Raw genomic sequence first — 20,886 nt, forward strand, 5'->3', positions numbered from 1 at the left:
AGTATCCCTGGAAAGTTCAGCTAGTTCACTCCCTAGTGCTTTTTCCTCTCCGGTGGGATCGTACAAAGGCAACCTGCCACTGAACCGACTTTAAGATTTAAGATAGTTTGCAGTTTATCATCCTTCTCCCCCACCTCTGTGGTTCAAGGATGAACCGTCTGGGAGGTCCTGACTTTAGTTTCTATCCTATCAATATGGCCGCCAGAGCCTGTCATCAGGATGAAACAAAAAGCCCAGACCAGTCAGGGTTAGAGCGATTAGATGACTGTTGGACAGTTCCCCTCCTCCCCACGCATGAAGCTATTATGCTGGTGGGATCAGTGGCTTTTTTTTTACTGTCACCTGGGAGCAATATGATGAACTGTTAGGGTGTGTCTCTGTGTTACCTGAGACAAGTAAAGCTATTTATAGGATGTGGGTGCAGGTGGAGACACGTGCATGTGCGTGCATATGCCCAACGTCAGGTAGATGAATTCTTCATACACATGTGAGTGTGTTTATACGTATAAAAAGTAAAAATAGACAGTTTTACACTGTTATACTGGACAGGAAATATGACTCCTTATGTAATATCTCGAAATCTGTATCACAGTATTTGTCCCATTCTGTGTCAATAAATGCCTAAACTCAGAGGAAAACCTGAGAGTTAAACAAAGGGCAGAGGTTTCAGTCAGATGGCCACCTGATATATCCTTGCAGGGGAAATGAAGACTATTTCAGCATTGAGTTTCTTAGACAAAGAGCATGTGAGCGAAAAGATACGCATTTAAGATCTTAGCTTTCCGGCAAGTGGAAGTGTCTCAGTGTTTCATGTATCATATTTAGATTATTTATGGCTGCACCACCTCTAGCTGCGCTTATTGAAGTTCGTTATTTTCACCTTTTAGAAATGTTCACAGGAAAAATTGGATTTCCGTTAAAGGTGGAGTCAAAGTTAAACAGATTATTTTTGATGGATTTTAAATCCACACAAAGCAAAGACTTGGATTCTTTCTGATTAACAAGATGTTATTTACATTCAAAAGCATGAGAGCTGCTGCTGAGTCATTCTAGGTGTGATAAAACAGCGATCCATACTGATGAAACAATGTGGAAAGTGAGCCAAGTGCTGCAGATGACAAATCTTCTAATGATGTCTGTATGGGTTTATCCAGCAAAAAAAGAAGAAGAAAAACAAACAAACAAACAAACAATATGTGATCTGCACTCACCTCTCATTGTGCTCCTGGTACACCAGACGTGATTTCTCCAGCAGGTACTTCTCTACGTATGCGCTGGAAATAAACATAAATGCAGCCGCACTAAGTCACAAGAGTAATTTAAGAACAAGCTGCTGTAATTATGATCAGAAATGAACAATGTTTCAATATCACATGGACACTGAATGTGCTTTTTTTTGCCATACTCATCCTAAACAGGGCGTTTTAACAGATTAGCAGACAATAGGAAGAGGTGAGAGGTATAATTATCTGAATTGTGGTTTTTAATAGTTTGTCAAATGAGAATTTACATAATCGCACGTCAATAATGGCTGAATGTTGTTTTTTGTAACTTACATGTTTATATTTATAAATCATAGCACAATATTAAGAGATATATAAAGTTAATAATAATAATATACATAAATTGTAGGCATTATTCTGCTATTATATCTGTTATTAAATTATTTCTCAAGTCAGATTCATTTTTATAACACCTTTAAAAACAAAAGCTGTTGACCAAAAGTGACAGACAAAAATAAGAAAACAAAACAAAACAAATTTTTGATTAAAAAAAAAAACAAAAAACGAGTAAAACAACATGAAATGTGTATCTAGTAGAGCTGGAACGATATATTGATTTTTAAGACTGATAACAATATTTGGTGATTCTATTCAATTCAATTCAGTTTTATTTATACAGCGCCAAATTACAACACTCGCCTCAAGGAGCTTTATATTGTAAGGTAGACCCTACAATAATACATACAGAGAAAAAAACCAGAAATCATATGACCCCCTATGAGCAAGCACTTGGGCGACAGTCGGAAGGAAAAACTCCCTTTTAACAGGAAGAAACCTCCTCCTCAGGCTCAGGGAGGGGCGGGGCCACCTGCCGTGATCGGTTTGGGTGAGAGAAGGAAAACAGGATAAAAAACATGCTGTGGAAGAGAGCCAGAGATTAATAACAAGTAATGATTTGATGCAGAGATGTCTATTAACACATGGTGAGTGAGAAAGGTGATTGAAGAAGAAATGCTCAATGCATCATGGGAATCCCCCAGCAGCCTATGATTCTAAAATCATATAAATGGCCCAATATTTTTTTTTTGTTTTAAACAAAAAGCTTTTAACTAACATTTCATGCATGTAGTAATTTATGACTCTTTATTAACACAATATGACAATAAGCTACTTTCGGCTGCTTCCTTTAAACAGCGAGGACATGTAATCTTGTTTTATTGTCAAAAGTCGTGGATCGCTTGATGCACTGCCCGACTCTGCTCGGATCAGCTCGTTGTTTTGTTTGTGGTGTTCCAAGCACATGTTGCCAACAGCTAAGTTGCAGAGCGCCCTCTGTCTCATAAATGCCGATACACTGGCAAATAACATCGGTCCAGCTCTAGATATGGCTTCTATAGATGTGTTTTATATGTCAGCATGCATCTCTCACCCCCTGACTGTGCCACTCTCCTGATAGTTGACCTGGATGAACTTCCCAAAGCGGCTGGAGTTGTTGTTATGGGCCGTCTTAGCATTCCCAAAGGCCTGAAGAGAAAACAGAAAGGATTACATATCAGCACGCACAGGTACAAGGTGCTGGCAAGCTATGATTAACAGTTTACACCTGTAAGATAAACCAAGTATCAACAGGTTAGGGTTAGCATTCAGATTTCAGTAGATGTTATATCTACCAGCTCTGAAGAAAAGTAAAAAAAATATGTTGAAATATGTTGACATATGAAGGGAAAGCTACCAATCACAGCACTGTAACAGAGGCCATGAGGCACAGGAAGGGGCCTGCAAAAGGGGCACACACACAAATACACAAACACGCAGTTAAAACTCACAGTCAGACACGTCAGTCACGCACTAAACTGCCAAATTCCTCTGAAGGCAAACACTGCAACACTGAAAACAGACACAGTCACTGCTTGTGGGAGTCTGTGGGCATTTCTGCTAACACACACACACACACACACATAGAGAGAAACTATCATTAGAGACCCCTGGAGGACTCATTCAGGTTCTCATTAGCAGTCTGATGGGCCTCGCTGGGTTGGTTAGTTAGGCAGAGGAGAGGAGAGGCAACAGGAGAGGCAACAAGGAAAGGGAATGCACCACAGAGATACAAACGAAAGGGAGGGACAAGAAAGAAGACAGAGCTCAGACATAAAACAAAACAAAACAAAAAAGACCAAAAGAGTATGAAGAAGGGATGATCATTTGTGAGAGAGGACATGATGAAAAGAGAAAAAAATGGGGAAAACTAAGTGAAAAGAGAAAAAAGAAGGAAACAAGCCCACAGATAAAGATATGGCAGAAAATAAGAAGATTTTTCAGAGAGGATAAAGTGGTAGCAACGGTAAATTTTCCGGCTGATGCAATCAGTATTTTGGAGCGATGATAAATTACTTCATAAAAGCCAGCAGAGTAAAAGGGTGGGGGAGAAGGGGAGCGGGGGAGAACGGTGTGGGCGTCGGATAATTGATTGTGGCTTCTGGGTGAATACTACAGCTCAGGAATAACACGGTTAATAAAAAGTAAAACCCTGCTCCAGAATCAGGCTTTGATCTCTGTGATGATTCATTTAAAAACAGAACTTGACACACATTCAGCGAGCCAACCGGGACAAAGCAGCCCGAAGAAAGAAGCAACAAAACAAGGTTTAAGTAAGGTTGATGTCGTTCTTTTTCCAGGCCTTTCACTTTCATACCAAGCAACAGCTTCCCCTGCACATCCATCTTTTAGACCCCTGTTGGTCTTTAATGTGTGCCAGTCTTGCAGTGGTTGACACACAATGGTAACTACCAAAAAAAACTAAAAGGAGGCAAAGGCGGAGAGTGGACTGGCAGTGAGATCTCCTTTGATTTCCCGAAATGTAAATCGAAACTGCAATTCAGAATGATAATGACAGAGCTTTCATCCTCAATCGTTCTGCTGTGGGAAATACTTCCAGTTTAAAGTCTGAAGGGGGAAAATCCACTTCCTGAAATGATTGAAGTGAGCAGCCCTAACAGAAACTGTCACTCACAATCATTAACAAAAAGAAGTGATAAATGCACTGGTACGATGTATGTGAAAAGGACACTTGCCCGTCGCACATCTGTTTGCATGCATGTGCTAAGCCCCACGCAGTTTGTGCGTGTGCTTTCTGTTTATGTTTGAAAGAGATTAATAAGCAGGGCGGCACAGTCTGGATGATTTACTGTTGAACTCTGCTTCATGGTCAACGCCTGCTGCGACCACAGCACAGGAAAACACACGCTATGATTAGTCTGTGCGCGTGTGCGTCTATATGTTCGTGTCTGCATCAGTGTGTGCTCAATGTATGAACGCGAGGAGACGAAGCGAGAAAACAGATGCAAAACAGAGACAGAAAAAAAGGAAAAAACTAAGCTAATCAAGAAGAACCTTAACTTTATTTGGACTATTTATTAATAAATAGTAAATAAAACAGAGACAGTCTTTGTTGCCACGCCATGCCCCGCTATCTTATTTTCTAATTTCCTGTCTTCACTGTACTGTTTCGGACAAAGCCCCCAAACAAACCGTATTTCCTCAACCGGTAGTCAATTTGAAGTCAGACAGGAAGGGGGTCTGGTAAACATGAACAAACACGGGGGAGGGGACACAACAGTAGTCATATGATATAAAATAAAAGCCCTATTAAGAAATGAAGGGTTTCTATCGGGAAAGAAAGATTAGCAGTACAGTATTAATCATTAGAGTGCTATAAATATAAACAAGGAAACTAGATATTTTGATACTAGTCTGCTTCAAATGAAGCACATTTAAGTCTTGTGCATTTGAGGTAAAATAAGGCACCAGCAACTATTTGTGAACATTTTAAAGTAAATAAATAATTAAAAATCATTTTAAGTCAATAGCAAAAGAAAGGTGGCAATCCCTGACAAGGAGGAGGCTGGGGTGGATGGATGGACCTAAACAGGAGAAATCTTCATTTTCTTTTTTAGAAACCAACAGCGACTTAAAAACTTCCTGTCATGTTTATACAAATGCAAACTGTGACCTAGTTTTACTCCGAACTGGATTTAAACAACAGTTTCACAGGTATGAGAAAAAAAGAGGCTTCCACTGTCACCTATGAAGGGAAAACAAAAAATGAATAAAGCTGTTAAATTATTAGAGGGATAATATAAGATTTACTCTAAGTGTTTGAAATATTGACTGGTTATATTATGTACTGATGACCTACTTTAGTTAAAAATCTCTCTGTTGTTGCCGGGCAGATAACAAAGACTGATAAGGAAAGATGCTGTGAAAGGAGGGGAATTAGTTTAATGCAACCAGTTGAACAAGCGAGGACTAAAATATCTTAAGTCATACTTTATCACATTGTTTTCTTCGGATGCTGTCAAAATACAAGAAGCATTTATTTGATTGAATATATAAGTCAGTTCATTTCAATATCAAGCACCAAAAATTAGACAGGCTTCTTTGGCGTTGTAAATGGCCTCGCTAGAAGTCTGACTAGCTATCCACACAGCTAAACATGAACCCAGGAACTCCAGACAATAGATGAGATCTTGAGAAGTTTACTGGTTCTTTCATTTTGTGAAACTGTAACAATAAAACATATGTGGAAATGTACATTAATAATCTGTACTGTTAACAACAACATGTGCCAATGATCTAACAATGCATTCGAAGAGCTAACATGACGATTAGCACCGTTAATTAGCATATGAACTGGCGATCTCATTTACATATGAATAGCACATAGAAAACTTGCTAACTGTGGTCCATCACACATAAAGACAGCACTTTGAATGCCTCGTTGCTTTACCATTGAGTACTTACAGACAATGCTTTAACAAACACCCAAAGAAGGACACGAATGTGGAGCAGCCATCTTGAAGCAGCATCGCAAGCAAACATGAACTTCCTGTCTAACTCTTCTTCTACTGTCACAAAATATCGACTTAAAGGGACCGCAGGGCGGCGCACTTACTAACATTTAAAACATGAAATTAACTAAGCAGTAACATAACACTCCCCGCCTGGGATTATAACAATCCCACATTAAACTGTCAGTCACTAAACTTTTCGGGGGACAGCAGCAAAACCACTTCTGTTACAGGACGACAGAAAGTCTTCTTAATCGCCTGAGTGCGAAGTAGTTACTTCGACTTTCCGGACAAGTCCATCGTTCCCTGGGAAAGTCTTGGTTATGATACACATGGGCCAATCGCCCCTCTTCACCTGAATGTCTTTGAGCAGAACGATGTCTCCTTCCTTGAGACTTTGTTTCTTGTCCTGCCATTTGTGTCGCAACTGAAGAGTATGAAGGTATTCCCGTCTCCATTTGGACCAGAACATGTCAGCGAGACCTTGTACTCTTCTCCATTGTTCTTTCAGAAATATCCCCTTTCCAAAGTCACCAGGGGGTGGCGCTGCTGAGTCTGGTTTCATCGTGAGCAGCATCGACGGCGTGAGGATGAGGGGTGACTCAGGATCGGTGGACACAGGAATCAGGGGGCGAGCATTCATGATGGCACAGACTTCTGCCATGAATGTTGAAAACAGTTCATGTGTTAGTAGTGTTCTTTTGCAGTCCTGTAACATAGAGTCGAGGATACGCCTCGCAATCCCAATCATCCGCTCCCAGGCACCGCCCATATGGGATGCATGAGGTGGGTTGAAGATCCATGAACAGTTTTGTTTGCTTAAGTAGCCTTCGACATCCTTGACTGACATGTTCGATCCGTCCATTTTCAGTTCCCGAGAGGCGCCGATAAAGTTCGTACCGCAATCCGATCTTAGTTGTCTTGCTGGGCCTCTGATTGCAAAAAGTCGCCTTAAAGCATTTATAAAGCTGTCTGTGCTCATTGATTCGATCAACTCGATATGGACTGCTCTTGTTGACAGACATGAGAACATCACGGCCCACCTTTTAGAGCTAGCTTGTCCTCCTCTCGTGCGCCGGGTTACAATGTCCCATGGCCCGAACACGTCTACACCCACATATGTGAAGGGGGGTGCAACTTGCATTCGTTCAGATGGTAAGTTTCCCATTTGCTGACATTCCGCTTTTCCTCTCAATTTCTTGCATGTGACACACTTAAAAAGCACTGTGCTGATAGCCCTTTTGGCTCCTACCATCCAGAATCCTGCAGCTCTAATGGCACCTTCCGTGAAATGTCTTCCTTGGTGTTTCACAGTCTCGTGATAGTGCCGTATTAAGAGCGTTCCCAAGTGGTGTCGGGCAGGGATGATGAGAGGGTGAGTGGTGTCGATACCCAGTTCAGATTGTATGATTCGGCCTCCAACTCTTAAGAGTCCATTGCTATCTAGAATAGGATGCAGTTTCCAAAGACTGCTTGAGGGGGGAATAGGGATCCCTTCCTGAATACACTTTATTTCCTTTTCGTAGCACTCACTCTGAACGCTCTTTATGATACAGACCTTCGCATTTTCCAATTCTTCCACTGTGGGTTGACAGAGATGCCAACCACGACAGCTGGATGCTTGGTTGGATCGACCAAAGGAACGAGCAATGTGGGTCAAGCGGGCAACTGCTCTGAGGAGAGGACTGTAGTTGGAAAACCTCTCAAGATGGGATGAACTTACTGTTGACCTTGCGATTTGTGTCAGATTTGTTGTCACCAGCGGACGTATTTCTGTATCAAGAGTGGGATCCACAAGGTCAAACGTGACTGGAGATTGCGACTGTGCGGACGGTTTGAGGAGAAAGGCTGGCCCTTTAAACCATGTTGTGCTGCTCAGTTGCGCTGCTGCAACGGAGCGGGACCCATGATCTGCTGGGTTGAGTTCGGATGGAACGTGCCTCCACTGGTTGGAGCATGTTGATTGGAGGATGCGTTGGACCCTGTTATGCACGTACACATAAAACCTTCGTGACTGATTGTGGATGTAGCCTAGCACGACTTTACTGTCAGTGTAGTACTCAATGTCGTCAAACATGATGTCTATTTCTGCTACTATCAGCTCCGCAACTTCAACTGCAAGCACTGCAGCACATAACTCTAGTCTTGGAATTGTGAGGCCGGCTTGAGGAGCTAGCTTTGTTTTTCCAAACACAAAGCCGATTTCTGTTTTGTTCGAAGTAGACAGTTTGATGTAAGCGACAGCTGCAATGGCTTTCACGGATGCATCAGCGAATACACAAAGTGTTTTGGTTTGGGCGCCAGATGTAGAGAGAGAAGTGTAGGGGCGTGGTATTTGGAGATCTTCTAAATCTTGAAGTGAGTCCTTCCAATTGCTCCACTCTGCCTTCATGTTGTCTGGGAGTGCTGCATCCCAGTCGTCCGTCAAGCTGGTAAGTTCTCTAAGAATCAGTCTGCCTTGAATTGTGATTGGAGCGAGAAACCCCAGAGGGTCGTAGAGACTGTTGACAGTAGAGAGGACACCTCTACGTGTGAAGGCCTTTTGCTCATTGTCAACTTTGAATGTGAAGGTGTCTGTGTCAACATTCCACAGCAGCCCCAAACTGCGTTGCACTGGCGAGTCTTGAGCACACAGGTCTAAGTTTCCAATGTTTTTTGCCCTGTCCTCTGGTGGGAAAGCTTCTAGGACTGTAGGGCGGTTGGAGATTACTTTGTGTAGTCTGAGGTTTGAAGAAGCAAGAGCCCGTTGAGCTTGTTGGAGAACTTGTATGGCCTTTTCTTCAGTAGGAAATGACTTGAGAGCGTCATCGACATAGAAATCTCGCTCAATGAATGTCCGCACCTCAATCCCAAAATCTAGCTCACCAGTCGCTGCTGCTTTCTTCAACCCATATATGGCGACAGAGGGGGAGGGACTGTTCCCAAAAATGTGCACTCGCATGCGATACTCTATAACTTCAGATGACATGTCGTTATCTTTGTACCACAAGAAGCGGAGAAAGTCTCTGTGGCTCTCTTTGACAACAAAACAGTGGAACATATGTTCAATGTCCGCCGTTATGGCCACCTGCTCCTTTCTGAATCTTATGAGCACCCCAACAAGACTGTTGTTGAGGTCGGGGCCTGTTAGCAACACGTCGTTGAGAGAGACTCCTTCATGTGGGGCGCTTGAGTCGAACACGACCCTAATTTTGGCGGGTTTCTTTGGATGGTAAACCCCAAACAAAGGGAGGTACCAGCATTCCTGGTTCTGACTGAGAGCTGGTGCCACTTCAGCATGTCCTCTGGTAAGCATGTTCTCCATAAACTCCAGAAAGTGTGTTTTCATTTCAGGTCGTTTTTCAAGAGTGCGCCGGAGTGACATAAGGCGATCGTAGGCTAGTTGTCTGTTGTTCGGGAGCCGTTGTCGAGGCGATCGAAAAGGCAGAGGACCAACCCAGCTATTGTCGCTGCCCTGATAGAACTCTGAGTCCATTATTTGGAGAAACTGCATATCCTCAACTGATGGTGCAAGTTTGTGATCATCCGCTGTTCGTGTGAAGACCTGCTGACCAATGCTGTCCACATTACATCCTGACACAGGAAGGCTTGGGAGGCTGTGACTGCGCTCAGGAGCTTTGGTAAATGTCTCTTTAACAGTTATTTGACCGTTGCATGGCTGAAAATGGCTTGCACGGCCATTCTCCAGTATGAAAGTCTTATTCACGTGTGGGGGTCTGTGCACTCCATCGAGACAGATGTCACCTACCACGACCCAACCCATGTCGAGTCTCTGAGCAAATGGGGCGTCGTCTGGGCCGTTTATCTGCTCCCGGACTTTGTGAACTCGAAGCATGTCTCGTCCCAGCAGTAGTAGTATGTCAGCATTTGGGTCTAATGGCGGGATCAAGTTGGCAATCTGTCGTAGATGGGCGTGGTGTTGGGCAGCTTCTGGAGTTGGTATCTCAGAGCGGTTATCTGGAATTTCGTTACATTCGAGGAGTGTTGGCAGAGGAAGACTTGCCTTTCCATTCACTGACTCTACTATAAAGCCAGAAGCACTTCTCCCTGATACTCCTGTGAGTCCGGCACACGTCTTTAACATGTACGGGCGACTCTCTCCTTGGACCTGAAAAACATCAAAGAACTGGGAACGTGCCAGCGATCGATTGCTCTGATCGTCCAAGATTGCATACATTTTCTTTGTTTGATCTCTGTGTCCAGCAGGGTATACATTCACTAGTGTGATTTTTGAACATTCTCTGGCGCTCACTCCTTCCCCACACACCTCAGTACACCGAGACGTGACTTCTTGGGTGTCTGCTTTGTCTCTCTCCCCGCCTTGCTGTGGGGAAGGGGGCGATTTAGACTCCCATGGTGCTGGACCTGGGTGGAGGGCAGAAATGTGATTTTTGCTGTCACACTCAGTGCACGTGGTTTCTGATTCACAGTTCTTGGCTAAATGGTCAGTAGATGAGCAGCAGCGAAAGCAGACGTTTAATTTTTTGAGGATCTGTTTGCGCTCTTCCAAGGGTTTCTCTCTGAACCCTCTGCACCTTTTCAGAGGATGAGGCTTGCTGTGAATTGGGCACTGTTTATTTGGATTCACAGCATACTTAGACTTTTCTGCATCTGCCTTGTCCTGTACTTGAGTTTTGTGAACAGATATGGGTCCTTTGGAGAACCTTTCGTGCATGTGTCTTCGTTCTGATGTTATGGGTTGGTTAGGGCTGTGGACGCTGAAGCTAGGGTCAGTTCGTGTTCTGGCTTCAGTGCGAATGAAGTTGACAAACACAGTAAAGGGGGGAAAGCTGACGCCATAATCGTGCTTGTACCTTGAACCAATATTCATCCACCTTTCTTGTAGATTGTACGGCAATTTTTCGACTATCGCTTGGATCCCTCTTGATGTGTCTAAGTAGGTCAAGCCAGGTAAGTAACCGTCCAACTTGGCTGTCTCTAGCTCTAACATTAGGTCGGCAAGATCACGGAGTCTATAAGGCTCTTTAAGTGTGATTTTAGGGAAGCTGTCGACCTTTTGAAAGAGAGCTTGCTCTACAGCTTCTGGGGAGCCATATATTTTTTCAAGTCTGTCCCAAGCCATAGCTAAACCAACTTCAGGGCATCTGATATTGACAGCTCTCATTTGTTTGGCTTGTTTAGCTGAATCTTTACCAAGGTAGCGCACCAGCAAATCCAGCTCTTCTCCTGGTGAAAGGTCTAACCCTGCTATTGCGGTTTTGAAAGATGATTTCCATGCCCAGTAACTCATGGGTTGGTCATCAAAGCTGGTAAGGCCTGTAGTAATGAGCTGGCTGCGGGCTAGATATTTGGCGAGGTCGTAAGTGTGTTGGCTCGGGGCATGTTCATTGCCCTGAGTATAACTGGATTTATATGGTGTCTGAACAAGAGGTGTAAACTCTTTGTAGTTGGTGGATGGGGGCTTGTACAGTTCGTTATGAGTAGCAGCACAGTTTGCTTTGTTTCCTTCTTTTATAGCAATTTCTTGAAAGGCGGGTGTAGGGTCTTTGTATTCAGTTTTTACTGGGGCTGTTGATTCTGCTGCATTGATAGCTGTTTGTTCCAAAACATACTGCGCAGTGCGTTTTTCTTTGCTCTCAGATAGGGGTGGCCCATAAGCTACACTGCGTGTTTCGAAGCCTAATTCAAGTAGACCAGCTTCTAAAGAATTAGCTTCTGCTATGGCAGCTTCCTTCTCTTGTTCCGCTCTCAGCGCGTCAAGAGTAGCTTGTAAGCGTGCTTGCTCGACTTTAATTTCTATTTCTTTCTTTGTATATGAGGCTCTTGTTTGGGCAGCTTCAGCCTTTGCTCTTGCTCTGAGCAGTTCAATGCTAGCTGACGAACCTGCTCTTGATGGTGGTTTGTGGGAACGGACTGACTCTGTCTCGGCTTTGGAGGATTTACTTTCAGACATTTTGGATTTGTTGTATTTTGATTGTGTCCGCCCGTATACTTTACTTAGCTTATAGGATGGTTGTAGCTCCACGCGGTGGCTTCTGTAGCTATGATGTTTGCTGTGGTGCTGTCTTTTCACTGTAAATGGCCTCGCTAGAAGTCTGACTAGCTATCCACACAGCTAAACATGAACCCAGGAACTCCAGACAATAGATGAGATCTTGAGAAGTTTACTGGTTCTTTCATTTTGTGAAACTGTAACAATAAAACATATGTGGAAATGTACATTAATAATCTGTACTGTTAACAACAACATGTGCCAATGATCTAACAATGCATTCGAAGAGCTAACATGACGATTAGCACCGTTAATTAGCATATGAACTGGCGATCTCATTTACATATGAATAGCACATAGAAAACTTGCTAACTGTGGTCCATCACACATAAAGACAGCACTTTGAATGCCTCGTTGCTTTACCATTGAGTACTTACAGACAATGCTTTAACAAACACCCAAAGAAGGACACGAATGTGGAGCAGCCATCTTGAAGCAGCATCGCAAGCAAACATGAACTTCCTGTCTAACTCTTCTTCTACTGTCACAAAATATCGACTTAAAGGGACCGCAGGGCGGCGCACTTACTAACATTTAAAACATGAAATTAACTAAGCAGTAACATAACAGGCGTTATTGGTGCATTTAGCAGTAAATTGCATGTCACAAACATTCGTAAATCAGTTTGCACGCTTGATTTTATTGTTTGCCTCCCTAAAGTTTGCACCTTGAGGAAGGAACTCCCAGAAATACACAGGAACAGGATATGTTGCAAAAGTATTCCCACATCTTACACCTAATTTTTCACTGTGCTCTCTGTAAATAACAACAATACCTTTTTTTAAGGTTTGTGCTGGTGCAATATGTTAGTAAATCTGGCCTCAAATTTGAATTTGAATTGAAAATCCAAAGTGACTCAACATAATCTGAATTAACCCCAGCCTTCAGTGCATAGCCTGTGGGACCATATGGAGTACAGAAATAAACAACTTAAATGTGTTAAAAGCAGCTCACCACAGCGTCCACTTATACAAATGAAAGATACACTGCTTCCCGGCAATATGTCACATTTTATGCCGAAGCAAATGTGCTGAGCCCAAGGCTTAATCCAGCTATAACACTGTGTGCGTGTGTGTAGGTTTAAGTCCAAGCGTCATTCTAACAATATGTTAATGAATGCATATGTGCTGTGGTAGCCCTGGCGGGTCCTTCCATGCTGTCACATTACGTTAGGAGCCACTTGTTTTCTCCACTCCTGCAGAAAGCCCGTGCTCTACAAGCACTGAGGAAGCAAGCAGTGGTTCTCCTATTTTGGGATGAAATTTTGCATTTTATATGTTGAAGTGGAGTGGGGGCGAGATGGGAGCTAGGATGGTAATTAGCATGTCAAGCCTTTCCTCAAAGCGATGGCTAAAATTGGTTTGGATACCAATTCTAATAACATGCTTTCTCCCTCTCTGTTACTTTCTTTCCCTTGTTTCCCAGCAGAGCCACAGTATTTCCTCGTACACTTTCAAAAATCATTAGGTGACCTAGTTTATGAAAAACAAGTGGAGACGTGCCAAAACCACTGCTGGGCTAGCTTCCATTAGATAGCTTTCTGTGTTTCAGGGAGCAGTGAGTGCTTCAAATGACTGAAAATGGTTTCAATTCCCCAAGTTTTTAGTTTTAAGAGAGAAAAGTTTTCATGAATGAGTCAATTATGAATAATGAACCAATGGAACGAAATCCCTGTTTTCCTTGTTATTAGTAACAATCATTACTTTTTGTTTAATTGGATCTTCTTTAAGCATGCTACTAGCCTATATTTGTACAAGTTCTTTATCTACTTTCTAGGCCAACCATAATGATGAACATAAGACATTTCTTCATATTGATTTAATAAAACATGGAGGCTTTTTTTCTTGTGCCAAATATGTTCCCTCTAAAGGTTAAAATGCTAATAACATTAGCATGACGAAGAGATGTAGTCCGTTAGTTTTGGTGGGTTGTTAGCTCTGTTGTACTAAATTGAAACAATGAACACTGATGAATTAAGCATGAGTCGCAATGAGTCAAAGTCATCGGGCAAATTCACTACAAACAAAGTGATGCACAGATAAAATGATGCCAGCGCTATTTAACTTTGTGTCCATCTCATCCCCTCCATCCTTACACTGTTGATTTTCTGTATGACGTGTGGTTTAACAACATCTGGAGCAGCAGAAATACCCCGAAAACAGTTTTTCAGGATGACTTCATGCTGTGTGGATTCCTCCAGAAGGCTACTCATAAGCCCAGAGGAGTTTCTTTTTTCCCCCCCTCAGCGGTAAGTGCCCCTCACTCACAGCTGAGATGACATCACATTGCATTCCTCTGCAAGCAGGTGCAGCTCGATTTTACATGGCAGGCTGGGAAAAACAGCATATCTGTGCAAGTGTGTGTGTGTGTGTGTGTGTGTGAGGATTTGTGTCTGTGGTTGGGGATAGCTTCAATGCAGCCCTTATTCTAGCTGTGCAGACGAGGTTGTAACGCACGCACATGCAGCCGACCAGGTGGTTGCGGCAGTGTCAAATGACAGCATTGTGCAAGTGTGTGTATGTGTATGCAAATGTGCGTTTTTATTCATCTCTGGATGTTCCTGCTGATCAATGCACTGCTTGTAAACAGGAGGGGGAAATAAGATACGGGAAACAGTTTCATGTATATTGCAAAAAAGCTTGTATGTCGCGTTATATATAGATGTGATGTTTGGTGTATGACAGTTTTGTCCTCATACAAGAAAAAAATAGCACGATGGTTAAATTTTTTAAAATTACAGCGTCGTTGTTACGCTCAATATGTGCAAACATAAACACAGGCAGAGCTTAAAATCTCCTTAAGTCTTTAACCACATCTAGTATAAACACACACACACAGAGACGCACTAAATTCACTTCAAGAAACAGATGACAACATTTAACCCAGACTGCTTGGATCAAATGTAAATAAACCGTTTATCTCTAAAACATCAAAGACTCTAAATTACATAATAAAGTTAAGCAATAAGATCTTTGCTTCATCTGCATCTCATCTTCTCTTTTTAACTTTCCTCTGTCCTCTGAATCCACTCCCCCAATTCTTGTGCACTCCTCAACTCTTTTTCTGTCCTTTCCTCTGGACACATGGGATGAGCTCTCCTTTTCTGGGAAAAAGAAAGGTTGGGAGTGAAAAAGAGGTGAGGATGGAAGAAGGAGGACTGCGGTTATGTAATCACACAAGGTAGGCCTTTGTGTGATTACACACAAAGGTCACACAGCAAAGAAGGGGCCACCGCATAACAGCAAGCATGAGGAGAAAGGACATGGGGTGGTTTAGGTAAAGGAGAAGCCAATCTTATTATAATGATCATAGCACATGCATGTACCCGAACTCCTCTGAGATGCCTTGATCAATCTGGATGAAAGTTACTAAAGAAACTGCCTAGGGTAACAGATGTTGATGATTATCAACATATGTTTAGCTTTTGGGAATTAATTTGTAAACATATGAGTGTAATAAAATTATATACATTATGTGGAATAGCTGATCTCAAAACATGTGGTGACATGTACGTTCCCACGTGTTTGCAAACTCTCCTCGCATTTATCGTACATGGATTGAATTCTTGAGCTTGCACATTACCTTTTTTCAACATATCTTTCTCACGAAAACACACGACAGTCACAAAGTATGATTCTATATACCGGATTTACAATACTTCAGATACATGTTTGTGTTTTAACACACAAGTAAAGCGAAAAAGCAATAAAATATGGGCTCTTAGCAAATATATAGACATACATGCACACACTCAACCCTCTTGTCTGTAGAATATAATAAGAGTGAGTGCACTAGCTTAATAAACACCAGATAAGAATTTTTACTGCTAAAATGAACCACAAAATAATGTTAGCTGATTATATTAATATTAATATCAGCTAGCTAGGACAACAGTTACTAACCGATAGCTAGCTCGGACAAACCATTAATACAATTAGTATGTGTGTGTATATATATATATATATATATATATATATATATATATATATATATATCTTATTAAATTAGCTAGCTTTTCTGTGCATTTCCACCCATCTTGTTATTTCATAAGCAATACAGCATTAATGCTGTCAGCAGGGATGTTCCTGCATACAAAACGTTTCGACACCCACCACAAAGATTGGGACTTCCTCTAAAGAAAAATCGACAGAAGTGAGATAAAGTTTTATTTTTGTAACAATTTATATGTTCTGTTTATTTCTTCTTCTTTTTTTAAAAGTGTGGTTTCATTTACTCAAACAGAAAACTCATTGGTTTGTTTATTAAATGGCTGCAACAGAGGTCTGTGCAATTCCTGTTATGTAGGGTAACATCAACTGTGCCAGCTGCCCTTAGTTAGCACCCTAAGGCGCATTTCGAGCTCAGAAAGGCCCGTGTAAGTCGCTGTTACATTGGTGAAAAAGGCAGCGAGGAAGAATGCAATGTTCATCCAGAGTCGTCCCGTGTGTAATAATTCTTGTCAGTCCTACTCCAACGCTTAGAAATAAAATTTGAGCTTGCTATTTTAAGCTAGCCATTATATAATCAAGATTATATAATGCTGCTAAAACAACTGTGTGGAATTAGCATTAGTGTTTCCTACAGTATATAGTGAATTTTTGAAATATAGTTTAAAAAAAAAAAAAAACAGCTTTCACTATGTTATGTCTTGGGTTTTTTTTCCCTCTCTCTGAGTGAGTTACAAATCTGCTTGCACAGAATACAAACAGGGGATCAGCTCTACAAGCCAAAAAATGACCCCCTACCTCTTCTAATCACTAGTAATCACTTTTCCTTGACCTTTAAGGAAAACATGATTAGGTTATGGAAAGGTGTGAAGAAGACTTAGGAAAAGAGAAGTACAGCACGTGTGCGTGCCATGTTTTAACCACAATGTTCAAAGTTTGGGCTCCAAAACACACACCTTACTTTACTGTAAGGTGTGGTTACGGTTTGGTTTCATGTAGGTCACATGCTGTGAGCACTAAGCTGCCACACTTGTTTTTCCAGGTTAATTCACTCAGTCAGGAACATTCCTAAGCAAACATCACCCCAAGGCTCATTTTTTTCTAACTGCATTCTTAAATTTGGACACCGATTACTATGCAAACAGTCAGGTCAGATCCACTGTACCACATGCTCTGGTTTTACCTTTCGGCTTCATCGCTACCCTCCACGGGGCTGTATTTAAGGGCTAATAATGCTCTGATATTAGGTGACACACTCTGAAATGGTTTCTTTCATGTGGTGAGCATGAGCCGTTAACGTCATGGCTTAATGGCTGGTGCTTGACATGAAAAACCTTACTGAATAACAACGTCCTCCAGTTGATAAAATGCCCAGAATCTATTGCCCAATTTGACCACAAGAAGAATTAAAACCAGGGAAACAAGTTGACATTGGCCTGCTGATTCACAAACGTGTCTAACAGCTGTGAAAGATAAAAGGCTTATTCTCAATATATATAGTTGCACTTGTGTGGATTCCACTACAGAACATTATTTAACACAAGAAACACCACAAGTGCGCAACAACATTAATCCAAAAGATGCAGCAGAGTGTTTCTGCTCATATCTGGCACACTCCACGCTTGCATTAGTCATCTGCAGCTCTGTGCCTGTGCCAAGATCATCATGTTAAAAGGAGCCCATTATTTCATTCACACGTACACGTATAAACACAGTTGTGTATTTATGAAGCCCGTTCACTGACTCATATTCACTTCCTGGAGGCTTATACTACTACTAACTCAACACTTAGCCTAACCTTAAAACAGACACTTGTGTTTAATGATTTAACCTATAAGAACTTGGTCTTTCTACCCATATTGTAATTTTCTTTTCACACAACAACATGAGTAACACCTTAGAGTATATCAGCATATCCAGGCTTTCTTTACATTAGCTGGTTTGACAGTCAGAGATAACAAGTATCATGATGGTGGCCATCAGCTTTCTTTGTTACCCAGGCTTCCTGTTCCAGGCTCTGTGTGCACTCACATAAAAATGATGATGAAATGATGAAAATTGATCAGCTGAGCACTGCCTACTCCAATCATTCACACATGAATGAGTGTTAAAGCTCTAAAGAACGCAACAAATAAAGTTGTAACCAGGAACTCTGGTGCAGCAAATAAGATAGGACAGTCATGTGACTGAAAATGGGCATGTGAATTCATGAGTGTTTATTTTAACACTAACATTCGTGTTCATTATGCTCTTGATGCTGCTGTTTACTTCTACTGCGATAGCTGCACACTGGAACTTCTTGGTGATAGATAGCCTTTAAATATAATAATAAATAAAATAAAGATCAAACATTAAATTTACACACATAGATAAGCTTTCACTATTCACCCGTCAACATTCGATAATTTAACCTGATACTGGAAGAAGAGAAAACTGAGAGCATCAAACTTTTAGTCTGTATGAAGTGGTTTGTATACTTAATCGCTTTCCTTTCGAGATGGAGCAATTATCTATGTGTATTTCCATTCCTGCATGGTAATACTAACATAACAAAGACGAATTGGCAACATATATATAATATCTTTTTTTATGATGTAATTACTGACTTCACAGCAGTTTCCACACTTAACAAAGCCATCAACTGGATCCTTTGAAATTCCTATCTGGCCCTTGGGGCACATGTTTGACACAACTGGCCTCACCTTTTCCTATCATCACAATAAGGCTGATGGTAGGGAGAAAGCTAATGCTAGCTAAGTGACTCCTTTTAATTATAACAGCACAGGGCTCTGCTGCAATGGTCAGTGACTCAGCATGTACTGAAATAACATGAATGACATTCAACACAAAGCAAAATCAGTGTATGTGATGACAGCGTTTGGGCTCATCATGTCTTTATTTTTGAACTCATGTATATTTGGTGTTCAGGTTTTACAAAAAAAAAACAACCTAAAAACACAACACGGCTGAGTGAAGGGGTTGCCGTTAGCTTGGACTACCAGTAATTGCAGCATGACAAGGCTGAGAAAACTGTCAAACTAAAAAGAAATATCAGAACTTTGGATTCATCATCTGGACACAGTGTTTAAGTGTTTCAACACTCATCAAAGTGGCTTGTTTAGCCTCAGCTGACTGCACGTTTCTCCAGCCTTATAAACAGTACAGCTGTAAAACAGCCAAAACCAGCACCAAAGCCTAACAATTAGCCACAAGTTCAGTTTCATGATTGTTGTACATTTTTTGTGTGTTCACAAACGTTTTGGTGCGTGTCTCATGTGTGTCCATCCTTCAGAAAATAGTGCCTGAGCGCATCTGGTGCTGTCACATGGGCAGAAAAATACACGTCCCACGCAGCCAAACACATGTGAACACGTGTTAAAAAGAGCTCCAGAGCACACTGAGAAGAAGAAATATCACATCTTTGTCACAGGTTGTCTCACATGCATACACACACATTCTCTCTCTCCATAAATGGCTGCTGTCGTTGTGTGCCGGCAACACATCTGGATCCTATTGGCCCCAGGAAGGGCTGAACACTCAATAAAAGCCTCCTTCCACTGCAGAGGACTGTCAACAGGCCGTCCACCACTGTCGGCGAGGAGGAGGACAGAGAGAGGGACAGAAAAAGAGGGAGGCTAAGGGGAAGAGGAGGACAGGAATAAAGAAAATGGACAGAGACACAGGCAGCAGGAAACGTAGAAGAAGTAGCAGAAGGGTGATTATAAAGACAGGGAAAAAACAGCTCAAACTGCATTGCCATTTTTATGATTTAGTACCTTAACCTTTCATCACAGTAATACCATGTTTTATTGGATATATTCAATTTCTAATTTATTTTATTTAAAGAGTGCCAAATCACATTTGCGTCAATGTGCTTTATACAGTACGGTAAAAACCCTGCAATAATAATTATATAATAGAGAGAAAATCCCAACAGAAACCCACTATGAGCAAGCACTTGGCAACAGTGGGAGGAAAAAACTCCCTTTTAACAGGAAGCTATGATGGGTAGTCGTCTAATTATAGAACTAAAATAACAAAAACTGTGTAGATTGTTCACCTTCAGAGTAAAAGTTCTCAACCTCACAGCGCAAACCAGCAGGTTTCAAAAGGCGCGACTTTTAGTTTGAAGTTTAGTTTAGTTTTTCGTTAAGTTTTTCTTGCTCACAAAGTAGGAAAAATGCATAAATACTGCTGTATGTGAACGTGCAGAGACAGGGAGAGAGAGGCATGCAGGTCTGTATTTAACGCCTCCTGAAATATTTATTACTAAACCTATTCTGAAGAACCGACTTGAGCAGTGTTTGCTTGTGTGTACTGCATACCTATTGTTTTTCTGCAGATAAAAACAGACACCTTTCAAGAAACGTGAAGGTGCCCAATCAACCCCAAACCCCCTTCAGTTGGATCCAGCGCTCTAACACACCACAGCTTCTCAGGCAAACCCTGTGAATATGTGGGAGTGCGCTCGGAGCTGGCGGCGATCCTGTAACGCAGCGCGGTGTGAATGACATAAAATGTAACTCAGCATGCGAGGTGGTGTGGGAAAATCCCACGACTGAGCGTGTTGAAGTGTTAATCCCCCGAGAGCTGGACCTCTGCATGCTGCAGTGTGCAACTGTGTGTGTGTGTGTGTGTGTGTGTGTGTGTGTGTGTGTGTGTGTGTGTGTGTGTGTGTGTGTGTGTGTGTGTGCGCGCGCTGCAGTGACAGATGATTAATTTGGGGATTTGACTGGGAGGAGTGTGTGTAGCCTGAAGTGCATTTATATTTGGATGTTGCAATGCAGTCTGTTTATGCATTTGTGAGACAAAAGTTTCCACCTAGCCCATGAATGGTGTAAAGAGCAACATATTTC

General features: G+C 41.8%; 1 protein-coding gene across 19 annotated transcripts in view; it reads right to left on the reverse strand.

Moving 5' to 3' along the window:
• The window catches only part of LOC308392882 (unconventional myosin-IXAa-like), a 166,286-nt gene that overhangs the window by 75,495 nt on the left and 69,905 nt on the right, over positions 1 to 20,886 (reverse strand). For 18 of the 19 annotated variants that reach the window (XM_080876188.1, XM_080876179.1, XM_080876192.1 and 15 more), the window contains exons 3-4: positions 2,653 to 2,747; positions 1,212 to 1,274 (exon numbers count right to left, since the gene is read on the reverse strand). In XM_080876188.1, coding sequence (XP_080732314.1) covers positions 1,212 to 1,274; positions 2,653 to 2,747 — 158 coding nt within the window. Of the gene's footprint in view, positions 1 to 1,211; positions 1,275 to 2,652; positions 2,748 to 6,023; positions 6,243 to 20,886 lie in introns of those variants that run through there. The other variant, XM_080876186.1, reaches the window with a different exon arrangement.

The sequence above is a fragment of the Rhamphochromis sp. 'chilingali' genome (genome assembly GCF_963969265.1).
Source record: "Rhamphochromis sp. 'chilingali' genome assembly, chromosome: 2".
NCBI lineage: Eukaryota > Metazoa > Chordata > Actinopteri > Cichliformes > Cichlidae > Rhamphochromis > Rhamphochromis sp. 'chilingali'.